This window comes from Stegostoma tigrinum, chromosome 3 (genome assembly GCF_030684315.1).
Source record: "Stegostoma tigrinum isolate sSteTig4 chromosome 3, sSteTig4.hap1, whole genome shotgun sequence".
In the NCBI taxonomy this organism is placed as follows: domain Eukaryota; kingdom Metazoa; phylum Chordata; class Chondrichthyes; order Orectolobiformes; family Stegostomatidae; genus Stegostoma; species Stegostoma tigrinum.
This window is the reverse complement of record NC_081356.1, coordinates 102,412,862-102,426,186: the sequence shown is the minus strand read 5'-3', so window position 1 is coordinate 102,426,186 and position 13,325 is coordinate 102,412,862. Positions and strand designations below refer to the sequence as shown.

General features: G+C 41.3%; 1 protein-coding gene across 1 annotated transcript in view; it reads left to right on the top strand.

Moving 5' to 3' along the window:
• The window catches only part of znf366 (zinc finger protein 366), a 69,160-nt gene that overhangs the window by 44,454 nt on the left and 11,381 nt on the right, over positions 1 to 13,325 (top strand). The window contains exon 3 of the mRNA XM_048527485.2: positions 736 to 927. Within this exon, the coding sequence (XP_048383442.1) occupies positions 736 to 927 (192 nt within the window). The remainder of the gene's footprint in view (positions 1 to 735; positions 928 to 13,325) is intronic.

Here is a 13,325-nt window from a genome sequence, read left to right as displayed (position 1 = left end):
TGCTTTTTGCTGTTCATGACAAATTCTTCAGAAGCTTCAGCACCCATTATTACACACATGTTTATCCAACTTCTGTTGTAATTCTATACAGCTAGAGTAATGGAACATGTTAAATTAATTTTGTCAGACACTATTCTTGCTCTCAGTATTGAATTTTGTACGTTTAATCACCACAAAAACAGACTATTGATTGTACTCTCCTCTCCTCTTTTCCCTTCAGAAAGGAAATAGTTATATTCCTTGAAATGGTCATAGGAATGAGGTGGCGCATAAAACAAACTGAATAGCCCAATCAAAGAGATGATACGGGCACAAGGGCTGAATGGCCTACTCAGTGCTGTATGAACCTGAGATCTCTTTCATCATGTCCTGCAGAATATGGGTCCCGTCTGATTTTGTATCCCACTTCTGCAGTAACACTGGAGATATTGTGTGGAGCAGGACAGACTATCAAATCCTTTGCTTTGGGCTCGTGAAGAATAAATAATGGAAGAGGCATTTGCAGGCACTAAATGGACTGCTGCATGTATCAAAACCTTTAGAAAAGGAGAGGAGAGAAAAAAAAAACTAACCATAAGGCTTTCACTTCTCCTTTGTGGTGGAGATTTCAAATCAATTTTTCAGAGTCAACAAATTGGAAAATTACACAGTATCCATGCATTTGAGAGCACAACATGAGATCCATCAGGGGAATTCCTGAACTGAACTGGTTCCCCTTTTTGTTTCTTGTTTCAGGGCGTGAAGGAGCATAAATGTGGAATCTGTGGACGTGAGTTTACATTGCTGGCCAACATGAAGCGACATGTTCTTATTCATACCAACATCCGAGCCTACCAGTGTCACCTTTGCTTCAAGAGCTTTGTGCAGAAACAAACATTGAAGGCACACATGATTGTTCACTCTGACATCAAACCTTTCAAATGCAAGGTTTGTACTTTTTTTGGGGGACGTACACAAGCTAACATTCTGTTGCTATTGAATGAGGCACACACTCACTTGAGAGCAATAATCTCAAATTTCAAATAGGCTTCAAATCATTAGATTGAATTGACAACCATAACTATCGAGTTTTGAGAAGATTTGTAGCTCAGGTTGAGGTTCTGGATGTGAGTTTGCTCACTGAGCTGGAAGGTTAGTTTTCAGACGTTTCGTCACCATTCTAAGTAACATCATCAGTGAGCCTCCGATGAAGCGCTGGTGTTATGTCCCGCTATCTATTTATCTGTTAAGGTTTCCTTGGGTTGGTGATGCCATTTCCTGCATTGGTAATGTCATTTCCTGTTATTTTTCTCGGAGGATGGTAGATGGGCTCCAAATCAATGTGTTTGTTGATGGAGTTCCGGTTGGAATGCCATGCTTCTAGGAACATAACACCAGCGCTTCACCGGAGGCTCACTGATGATGTTACCTAGAATGGTGACGAAACGTCTGAAAACTAACCTTCCAGCTCAGCGAGCAAACTCACATCCAGAACTATAACTATGTTAAATATTTTGAAGTAAGTTCATTATGGCTAAAATGCCAAAAGTTGGTATTCATATTCTTATAGTGAACAGACTAAAGGTGGCCAATGAAATGGAATGTTATTATGACACATACTTAACATTACATGATACAAAGTGATTTGCTACAGCAATCATGGCCATAAAATTAAAGAGTAACTAATAAGTAGGCCATAATTAGTGGAAAATAGAAACCATAATGAAATGACAAAGGTGACCTCTCTTTTGGAGCGTGGGGAGTTGCAGTGCAGCAATGTCATTGACCCTGAAACTCAGACATCCAGGTTTAAGATCTGGGACATATGTTCAAATCCATCTGTAGCTGCTTGTGGAATTGAAATTCAGTCAATGAATCCGGAATATAAAGTTTGCTTTAAGTAATGGCAACTGCACAAATATCGTTGTTAAAAATCTGTTTCATTCTAATGTCTTTTCAGAAAGGAAATCTGTCATCCTTACCTGTCTGGCTTACATGTAACACCAGACCCACAGCAATGAGGTTGACTTTTAGCTGCCCTCTGAATTGTCCAGTAGGTTATTCAGATCAAGGGCAATGAGGAATGAAAAACAAGGCCTTCCTGGCATAGCGTACAAAATATTTATTTTAAAAATCTTAAAGTATCCAAAGGTGATGTTGTCCTGGTTGGATTCCCCACTCCATTGAGTTATTGATTTCAGTCTGTTGTTTTAAGGGGGTCAAATGGACAAAAGGATTGTTATCTGAGGCATTAGTCAGAATTGAACTACATGGGCACAAAATTGGTCTGGATAGTGCCTGTCATTTGGGTCTTAGGAGTGCCATGCAGGAACCAAAATAGAACTTGATACACTAGTGCCATGAATTACATTAGTTGCTGTCTTGGTAAGATCATTAAAGTGCATACAGCTCAGAACAGGCAGATCATGTAATGGAATCTACGAGGGAACAAGCTATCACAGATCTAGTCCTGTATAATGAGACAGGAATAATTAATGATCTTACAGTTAGGGATCCTCTCAGAAGGAGCGATCACAGTATGGTCAAATTTAAAACATAGATGGAGCGTGAGAAGGTTAAACCCAGTACCTATGTCCTGTGCTTAAACAAAGGAGTCTATGAAGGAATGAGGGAGGAGTTAGCTAAGGTAGAATGGGAGCAAAAACTTTATGGAAGGTCAATTGAGGAACAGTGGAGGATTTTCAAAACAATTTTTCACAGCGCTCAGCAGAAGTATATTCCAGTGATAAGGAAGAACTGTAGGAAAAGAGAAAGCCAGCCATGAATGTCTAAGGAAATTAAGGGAAGTATCAGATTGAAAAAACTCACACAAAAAAGCAAAGAGTAATGGGAAACTCGTAGACTGGGAAATCTTTAAAGGTCAACAGAAAGCCACAAAGCAAGTTATAAAGAAAAGAAAGATAGATTACGTAAGTAAACTAGCTCAGAATATAAAAACAGGCAGCAACAGTTCCTATAAATATGTAAATCGTAAAAGAGTGGCGAAGGTAAACTTTGGACCTTCAGAGGATGAGAAGGCCAATTTAATAACTGGGAATGAGGAAATAGCGGAGACATTAAACAGTTATTTCGTGCTGGTCTTCACTGGGGAAGACACAAATAACATGCCGAAAACAAATAGCAAGAAGGCTATAGCAGGTGAGAACCAAGCAACTATCATTATCGCTAAGGAGGCAGTGCTGGGCAAGCTAATGGGGCTAAAGGTAGATAAGTCTCCTGGCCCTGATGAGATGCACCCCATGGCACTAAAAGAGGTGATGAGGGAAATAGCAAATGCACTAGTAATTATTTACCAAAATTCACTGGACTCTGGGGTGGTTCCCGCTGATTGGAAAACAGCCAATGTGACGCCACTGTTTAAAAAAGGAAGTAGACAGAAAGCAGGTAACTATAAGCCAGTTACTTAACTTCAGTAGTGGGGAAAATGCTTGAATCTATCATTAAGGAAGAAATAGCAAGACATCTGGGTATAAATTGTCCCATTGGGAACACCCAGTATGGGTTCATGAAGGGTAGGTCATGTTTAACTAATTTGTTGGAATTCTTTGAGGACATTACTTGCATGGTGGAAAATTGGGACCCCCCCCCCCCCCCCACTGCATCCCAAAATCAGCCCAGCTCATCCCCACCTCCATAACCTGTTCTTCCTCTGACCTATCCCCCCCTCACACCTCAAGTCGCACACCCATTTCCTACCTACTAACCTCATCCCGCCCCCTTGACCTGTCTGTCCTCCCCAGACTGGCCTATCCCCACCCTACCTCCCCACCTATACTCACCTCTACAGGCTCCATCCCCGCCCCTTTAATTTGTATGTCTCCTCTCCACCTATCTTCTCCTTTATTCATCTTCGGTCCGCCTCCCCCTCTCTCCCTATTTATTTCAGAACCCTCTCCCCATCCCCCTTTTCTGATGAAGGGTCTAGGCCCGAAACATCAGCTTTTGTGCTCCTAAGATGCTGCTTGGCCTGCTGTGTTCATCCAGCCCACACTTTGTTATCTCTGTGGATGTGGTGTATCTGGATTTCCAGAAGGCATTTGACAAGGTGCCACACCAAAGGCTGCTACATAAGATAAAGTTTCATGGTATTACTGGTAATATATTGGCATGGATAGAGGATTGGTTGACCAGTAGAAAGCAGAGAGTAGGGGTAAATGGGTGTTTTTCTGGTTGGTGGTCAGTGGCTAGTGATGTGCCTCAGGGATCAGTGTTGGGACTGCAATTGTTAATAATTTACATAGACGATTTGGAGTTGGAGGACTAAGTGTGGTGTGTCAAAATTTGCAGATGACGCTAAGGTGAGTGGTAGAGCAAAGTGTGCAGAAGACACTGAAAGTCTGCAGCGGGATATAGATTGTCTAAGTGAGTGGGTAAAGGTCTGGCAGATGGAGTACAATGTTGATAAGTGTGAGGTCATCCAGTTTAGTAGGAATAACAGCAAAATGGACTACGTTTTAAATGGTAAAAATTTGCAGCACGCTGCTGTGCAGAGGGACTTGGGTGTCCTTGTGCATGAATCGCTGAAGGTGGGATTGCAGGTGCAGCAGGTGGTTAAAAAGGCAAATGGAATTTTGTCTACCATTGCTCGAGGGATGGAGTTTAAAAACAGGGAGGCTATGCTGCAGCTGTATAGGGTCCTGGTGAGGCCACACCTGGAGTATTGTGTGCAGTTTTGGTCTCCTTGCTTGAGAAGAAATATACTAGCACTGGAGGGGGTGCAGAGGAGATTCACTCGGTTGATTCCAGAGTTGAGAGGGTTGGATTATGAGGAGAGACTGAATAGACTGGGCTTATACATATTGGAAGTCAGAAGAATGAGGGGAGATCTTATAGAAACATATAAGATTATGAAGGGAATAGATAAAGTGGATGCAGCGAGGTTGTTTCTGCTAGCAGATGAAACTAGGACTAGGGGGTGTAGCCTCAAAATAACCGGAAGCAGATGAGGTCAGGAGGAACTTCTTCACCCAAAGGGTTGTGAATCTGTGGAATTCCCTGCCCAGTGAAGTGACTGAAGCTACTTCACTGAATGTTTTTAAGGCAAAACTAGATAAATTTTTGACCAGTAAAGGAATTAAGGGTTATGGCAGGTAAGTGAAGCTGAGTCTCAAAGATCAGCCATGACCTTATTAAATGGAGGGACAGGCTCGAGGGGCCGGATGGCCCACTCCTGCTCCTAGTTCTTTTGTTCTTATGACATAGTTAACCTGCAGCACTGATATGGCACTTTTTCTGGCAGCTTTTCTGCCACTTTTCAGCACAAAGCACCAACCAATGCCCTCTCTTAACCTAAGACAGTCGATCACACATTCAACAGAAGGAAGGAGCACCCCCCATCTCTTGCATACTCTACTGGTGTGTTCGAAAGCAATCATCAACAACTTGCAGGTTAGCTTCTGGCTGATTCCTTACAGTTGTTGTTAGAATCTTTCAAGTGTTTAGTGCTTTCTGTCATCACTTTAAGTTTCAAAGATCTCCAGTGAATGGTAAGGCATCTTCTTTTTGGCTTCAAAGTGTCAGCACCAATTGGTTACCAACAGACATAGATATATATGTAGGCTTGTTTGGAGAGGCTGCAGATGAAGGAGAGAGAGTGGTGCTCTCAAACAGGATATCACAGCAACTGAGGCTTCTCAGAGACTGAGAAACTCAGCAATGAGCAATGTGTGAGAGATTTGCACTTCATTAAGGATGTTCTCATTGAAATCTGCCAACATACGCATGAAATTGAGGCAGGCTATGTCTAGGTAAGTAGAAAATAAACTAGCAAGCAGCATATTAATGATAATAATTTTCTCTGGGCAAGTGGTTGTAGAAATATAAAGACAGGGTGGATGAATGAGTGCCCAGAGGTACAGTGCTGAGAGAAAACTTTATATTCCAGGGCCACTGGGACTAGTTCTGGCATAGCTGTGAGCTGTACTGTTCTGAGGCATTGCATCTGACCAGAGCTGGCTTTAGTTTGGGAGGGTTTATTCTAATTTGCCAGGAGTATGGGAACCAGAAGATAATATTAGAGTGTAAAACCAAGGTGCACAGGGAATTGGAAGAGACACACAACATTAGAGTAGGAAATAATAAGGTACAGGATGAGGTCAAACTAAGAGGGAATGCGGTTAGATGTAAATTAGGTTTACTGTGTACATGAGAATATACAAAGTGCGGTAAATAATGTTGGTGAACTGCAGGTGCAATATAGCTGTGGAAATATGAAGCTCTGGCTCTGAGACTTGGCTCAGCAGGACTAAGCAGTTAATATTCCTCAATACAAGGTTTTCAGGAAAGATAAAGAAGTCAAAGAAGGAGGAAGGCTAGAAGTAAACTGATTTTGGGGGACATTATCGTGCTGGAGAGAGAGGATATTCTAGAGTGGCTAAGGGCAAAATCTTTTGGTTGAAATTATCAACCATTGGATAGAAATGGTGTGCAGGGATATGAGAAAAAGGTGGGTGATTGGCACTAGAAAACATGCAGATGCAATTGGCCAAATGGCCTTCTTCTGCATCATAACAATTCTGTGATTCTGTGCACTGTGTGAAATTAGAGGTATTTGTGTGGCTGAGTCTGTTACACAAGACATGAGCTAAAGGGAAAAACATTGGGAAAAACATTTGCAAGCAAACTATGAAAGGGTGGAAAAGGTATGCTGCAGTGGTAATTGGAGACTTTAGTTATCCTCAGATAGACTGGGATAGTAACATTTTGAAAGAAAGAGAGGAGGAAGAGTTTCTAAAGTGTGTTAAAGTGAATTTTCTACAGCAGCATATTTCCAGTCAAAGAAAGGTGGAATTGTTGGATTTGTTTTTGGGGAAATGACACGGATAAAGCAAATTAGATGTACATATGGTAATAATTTGGGACAGATTTCACCGCATCATAAGGTTCCGGTTAGCTTTGAAGAAGATCAAGGATTGATCAGAGTAAAAATTATTAATTAGGGGAAAACCAACAGAATGGATCTAATCGTGGTAAAATGGAATCAGGGATTGGAAGACAAAATGGTGGGCCACATATAAAGAGGACTTAGTTCAGGAACAGGCAAGAAGCATTTCCATGCAAAGTAAAAGTAAGCCAAACAAACCCAGAGCTCAGTGGGTAATGAAAGAGATAGAAGAGTGAGATGAAATGGGAAAAAATTGAATATTACAGATGTTGAATGGAAATGCAAATAGAAACAGGCTTGAGTATTAGAAGCAAAGGGAGGAAAAGAAGACAAAGAAATGAAAGAAACAAAAGGAAAAGATGAAAATTGATTGGCAGCCAATGAAACATAAATTCCTAAGTCTTCGATACATGTATAAATAGTCAAAGCATGGTAAAAAGAGAAGTGGATTCAATTATGGGCCTAAATTGGAGGCTTATACATGGACGTAGGATAATTACTGAGATACTTGAGTACTTTGCACCACCTGTCTTTACCAATGAAAATGTTCTGCTCAAGTCATAGAGAAAAAGGAGATAGTTGTGGCACAGGATGGGCTAAAAGGTGATTCAAAGAAGGTATTAGAAAAGTTGGATATATTTAAAGACTGTCACCAGAACCAGATGACATGCATCTGAGATACCGAGGAAATAGAATTTGAACTTGTTGGGACACCTGGCCACATCTTCAAGTTCTCCTTAGTTGCAGAAATGGGGCTGAGGACTACAAATCATACAGTGTTGTTGAAAAATTGTGTTAGAATTATATCAGCAAATACCAGCCAAATAGTTTAATCCTGGTTGTGGGCAAGTTTTTAGAAATGATAATCCAGTACAAATTTAGCAACAAGTGGAACAAATGTCGATCAGTTAAGAAAGCCAAGGATTCTGAGGCTAGGCCCTCTGGTCCGAGACTCTTGCATGAGGGTAACATTCTCTCAGCATTTACTTTGTCAAGCCTCTTAAGAATCCCTTGTCTTACACTGAGACCACATCTCAGTCTTCTAAACTCTGGTGAGGGGAGTCCCAACCTTGTTCAGACTTTGCATATAAGATAATCTCTCCATACTAGTGTCATTCTACTGAACATTCTTTTAACTGCCCACAATGAAATTGTATCTTTCCTTAAATAAGGGGACCAAAACATCTCTCACAGAACTCTAGTACCAGTTCCTCCAGCATCCAGAGCACTTAAATTTTATTTCAGCCTTGTTCCTGTCTTGCCCCATCAATGTTCTTCACCTCACTCTCATCTACACTATTTTCTCAGTGTATCATCACATACGGATCTCACATGGAATCTTTCCCACAATAAAGTTGCAATGTCAGTATCTGAGCTGATATCTGTAGGATATAATCGTGATGTTGTCTTATCAGTTTCATCTTGTTGCTCCTTCACCTACTGGCCAGGTATCACCCTTTTGGTTTTTGAGAGTAGAGAGACACAGGTTAAGGTTGGGTTAAGGGGAAAGTGGAATCAGTGGAGACAGTTACTTACATCACTGGTAAATTAGAAGGGAATGAGGGATAATGGGGAAATAGGATGTGAGAAGGTGGGTTAGAGATAAAGATACCAGTGTCTTTGATAGTTTCAGCTTTGCTTCTGGCCAAGGCCTCAACAATATTCATTCCAATAATGACAGCAGCATCTCCTCATGGGACTTCACAGTGTGGCAGCACACCACTCCCTCTCAGGTCACTTCCAGCTGCCTTCAGTTTTACGCTACCATGTCCTCCAAGACAGAAGGAAGTTGCAACCATAACCTTTTGAATTTAGTATTGAGTTTGAACATAGAACATAGAACATAGAAAAGTACAGCACAGTACAGGCCCTTCGGCCCACGATGTTGTGCTGTGGAATAATCCTAATCCTAAAATAAAATAACCTAACTTACATTCCCCTCAGTTCACTGCTGTCCATGTGCATGTCCAGCAGTCGCTTAAATGTCACTGATGACCCCGCTTCCATGACTACCACTGGCAAAGAATTCCATGCGCTCACAACTCTCTGGGTGAAGAACCTCCCTCTGACGTCTCCTCTATACCTTCCTCCTAACACATTAAAACTATGACCCCTCGTGGCAGTCAATTCTTCCCTGGAGAAGGGTCTCTGGCTATCGACTCTATCCATGCCTCTCATTACATTGTACACCTCGATCAGGCCACCTCCCTTCCTCCTTCTCTCCAGAGAGAAAAATCTGAGCTCAGCCAACCTCTTCTCGTAAGACATGCCCTCCAGTCCAGGCAGCATCCTGGTAAAACTCCTTTGTACCCTCTCCAAAGCCTCCACATCTTTCCTATAATAGGGGGAGCAGAACTGGACCCAATATTCCAAGTGTGGTCTCACCAGGGTTTTGTAGAGCTGCAACGTAACCTTGCAGCTCTTAAACTCGATCCCTTTGTTAATGAAAGCCAAAACACCATATGCTTTCTTAACAACCTTATCCACCTGGGTGGCAACTTTGAGAGTGAAAAACTTGGGTCAGAAACAACAGTGCTAAAATAAATAAAGGCAATCATTAAGGAATGAGCACAGAGTTGGCTGGAGTGGTCTGAGAAACAGGTTTAACAGAGAAAATGGTTGAGGAAGAATTCAAGAAAATATTTCAGCAACGAAATATCCCTGAGAGGTAAAAGGATTCTAGGAAAGGGATAAAGCAATTATAGTTCACCAAGGGAGTTAAATATAGCATCAAATTGAAATTTAAAAAAATTGTGGCCAAGATTAGTTGTAAGTCAGAGGATTGGGAAGATTTTGAAACCAATAAGAGATGACCAAAGAAAGAAATAAAGTGGGAAAAAGACACTTTGAAGGTAATCAAGCAAGTAATATTAAAATAAGTAAGAACTTCTATGAATATATAAAAAAGAAGAGAAATGCCAAAGTGAATTCAGGCCCCTCAGAGAATGAGGCTGACGAAATTGTAATGGCACACCAGGAAATGGCAGAGGAATTGAATAAATACTTCGCATGAGTCTTCATGATAGAGGATATTTACAACATTCCAAAATGCAAAATAATCAAGGGGCTAAAGTGGGGGTGGGGGGGTTGTGCAATAAACACAATAATTAGCACAAGGGAAAATGTAATAGGGAAACCAATAGAACTAAAGCCCAGTATATTCCTGGACCTCCTGGGTTGCCAGCTAGGATATTAAAGCAAGCAGCTACAAAGATAATGTATGTACCAGCCATAATCTTTCAAGAATGATTAGATCCTGGAAAAGTCACAGAGGATCAGAAAATGAAAATGCAATACCCTTATCAAAAAGGGAGGGAGATATGAACAGGTAACTACAGGCTGCTTAGATTAAAGCCTGTCATTGCAAAAATGTTGGTTGATTATAAAGAATGTGACAGTCGGGGCATTTAGAAACATTCAATATCATCAACCAGAGTCAGTATGGCTTCATGAAAGGAAAATCATGCCTGACAAATTTATTAGAGTGATTTGAGGAGATAGCAAGCAGGATAGATAGAAAACCAATCAATGGAATATTTGGATTTCCAAAATGCATTTGATAAAGTATTGCACATACTTTAATGAGTCAAGAATCCATGTTGTTGGGGCATATATTAGCATGAATAGAAAATTGATCAATGGTGGATGGAATTAAATCCTTATAAGTGATGCACTTTGGAAGAAGGAACAAGACAAGGGATTACTCAATGAATGGCAAGGCACTAGGAAGCCTGGAGGAACAGGAATCTTGGAGTGCTTGTTCATAGGTTCCTGAAAAGGTTTATAGGGTAGATAAGAAAGTGTACAGGAAACTTGCCTTTATCAGTCATAACATATATGATAAGAGCAGACAGGTTATGTTAGAGCTGCATAGAACTTTGGTTTTGCCACAGCCTGAGTATTGTCTGCAGTTCTGGTCAACACACTCTAGGAAGGATCTAGGAAGGGATGCAGAGGAAATTCATCAGGATGTTGCCTAGGATGGAGTATTTCAGCTATGAAGAGAGGCGTTATTGGTCAGGTTGTTTTCTTTGAAGCAGAAAGGGTTGAAAGGGAGCCGGATAGAGGTGTACAAGATTATGAAGGGCATGGACACGTTGAATGGAAGACAACTGTTCCCTTTACTTGAAGGGCGATAAATTCAAAGTGAAAGACAGGAGGTTTAGAGAGGATTTCAGGTTTTCATCTAGAGAATAGTCTCTGGAAGTCTGGAATGCATTGTCTGGGAGGATAGTTGAGGTGGGAAACCTCACAACCTTTAAAAAGTACTTGGATAAGCTCTTGAAGTGTCATAAAGTTTAATGCATAGGCCTAGTGGGAAAGTCGGACTAGTCTACATAGTAGTATATTTTGGGTAAGACAGACTTGATGGGCCAAGGGGGCTCTTTGTATTGCATGATTCTAGATTCTAAGAATAAAAGAATGAAAGAAGAAATGAAAAAATTGTTTTCGCTCGTGGGGAAGTCTATACCCATAGAGCATAATCTCAGATTCAGATAAGGAGCAATTTCTCCTCTCAGTGGGTAATGAATCTGTGGAATTCTTTACCGCAGACGTCTATTGAGGCTGGGTCATTAAATATATTCAAGGCCAAGACAGACAGATTTTTAATCAATAAGCAAATCAGGGGCTATGTGTGAAGGGGAGGAAAGTGGAATTGAGCATTATCAGCCCAACCATTATCACACTGAATGACAGAACAGGCAGGCCAAAAGGCTTACTTCTGCTCGTTTGTTTTATAGTCCTGAGTATTCGTGTGTCCAATGGAATCTGCTTGGATGAGGTGGTTATTAAGATTTGTCATGACTTGCAAGTTGTGCAATGTGGTTGCGAAGCATCCAACAATGCTAAGTGAGAATGAGACAAAGCTAGGATTGGTAGCTATGAGTCAAGACTTTTAGAGCTTGGCAGTAGGTAAATGACGAGAATCTGCTGAAATTAACAATGGCTGAGGCCAGCCTCATTTAGTTTATGGAAATTCATGCAGTTGAATGATACTAAAACATCAACATATCATTCAGTAACTAAATACATAACAGATTCTAAAAACAGTTCCTAAAAGTAGATTTGTTTCTGTATGGGGGAGTTTTGCAAAGATTATCTGGTGACCGGGGCATGCTAATGACATGAAGCATTTAAAATCTAGATACAAATCAAAAGTTGAGCAGACTCGATACATTTATCTGCCAAGCTGCTGAGGCCTCAGATCTCGACTACATACTTAATAGACTGTTACTTGCCACAGATAATTATTTTTACGTTTGCTCAAAACTTTTACAGAACAGCTTTATACATACTTCTTGAAAATAAGAAACAGCTTGGATTTATTTCTAAAGCTTTGCTTCTTGCACTCAAATAGATCACATGGTGTATTATGCTCAAACTTTGTTTTAGTACAGGCGAACTTAAAATATCATCTTTGCAATTTCACTTGAACCATTTTGTATATAAGAAAATAGATTTTACAATGGAGGACTTCCAATTTTCACCCCGCCCTCACTTTCTCCTGGTCTATCTCTGACTCCTCCCTTCCCTTCCTAAAAATCTGTTTTCATTTCTGTGGATTGACTGGCCATTAATATCCACTATATACCCACTGACTCCCACAGCTACCTGGACTATACGTTCTCAAACTCTGCTTCCTGTAAAGACTCCATCCCATTCTCTCAGTTCCTCCTTCTCCATCGCATATGTTCAGATGAGGCCAACTTCGACAAGGGAGCGTCTGAAATGTCCACCATCTTCTTCAACTGAGGATTCCCCAGCACCACTGTCAATGGGGCCCTCAACTACATTCGACACATCTCCCCCACTTACGCGCTCATCTCTCTTCTTCCCCAGCGCAACAGCGATAGGGTTTCCTTTGACCTTACCTATCATCCCAACAGCATCCACATCCAGAAGATCATCAGACACCATATCTACCACCTCCAGCTACCACCAGACACATATTCCCTTCATCTCCCTATTCCATCTTCTGCTAGGACCGTTCCCTCCGGGACATTCTGATTCACTCTTCCTTCACTTTCAACAACTCTCCACACCCCCACAGCACCTTCCCCTGCAAATGGCATTGGTGCAACACCCACCCATTTATCTCCAAGCACCCAAATATACCTTCCAGGTGAAGCAAGACTTCACCTGCACTTCCCACAATCTAGTCTACTGAACTTGTTACTCACAATGTGGTCTCCTTGATATTGGGGAAACAAAGCGTAGACTGGGTTAAAGTGACAGGCAATAGTTTGCTCAGTGTTAGGGTTAGGGTTAGGATTAGTGAGCAGAACGTAGATGTTCTGCAAAGCAGTCACCCAGTCCACGCGAGATAATAGGAACTGCAGATGCTGGAGAATGCGAGATAACAAAGTGTAGAGATGGATGAACACAGCAGGCCAAGCAGCATCTAAGGAGCACAAAAGCTGACGTTTCAGGCCTAGACCCT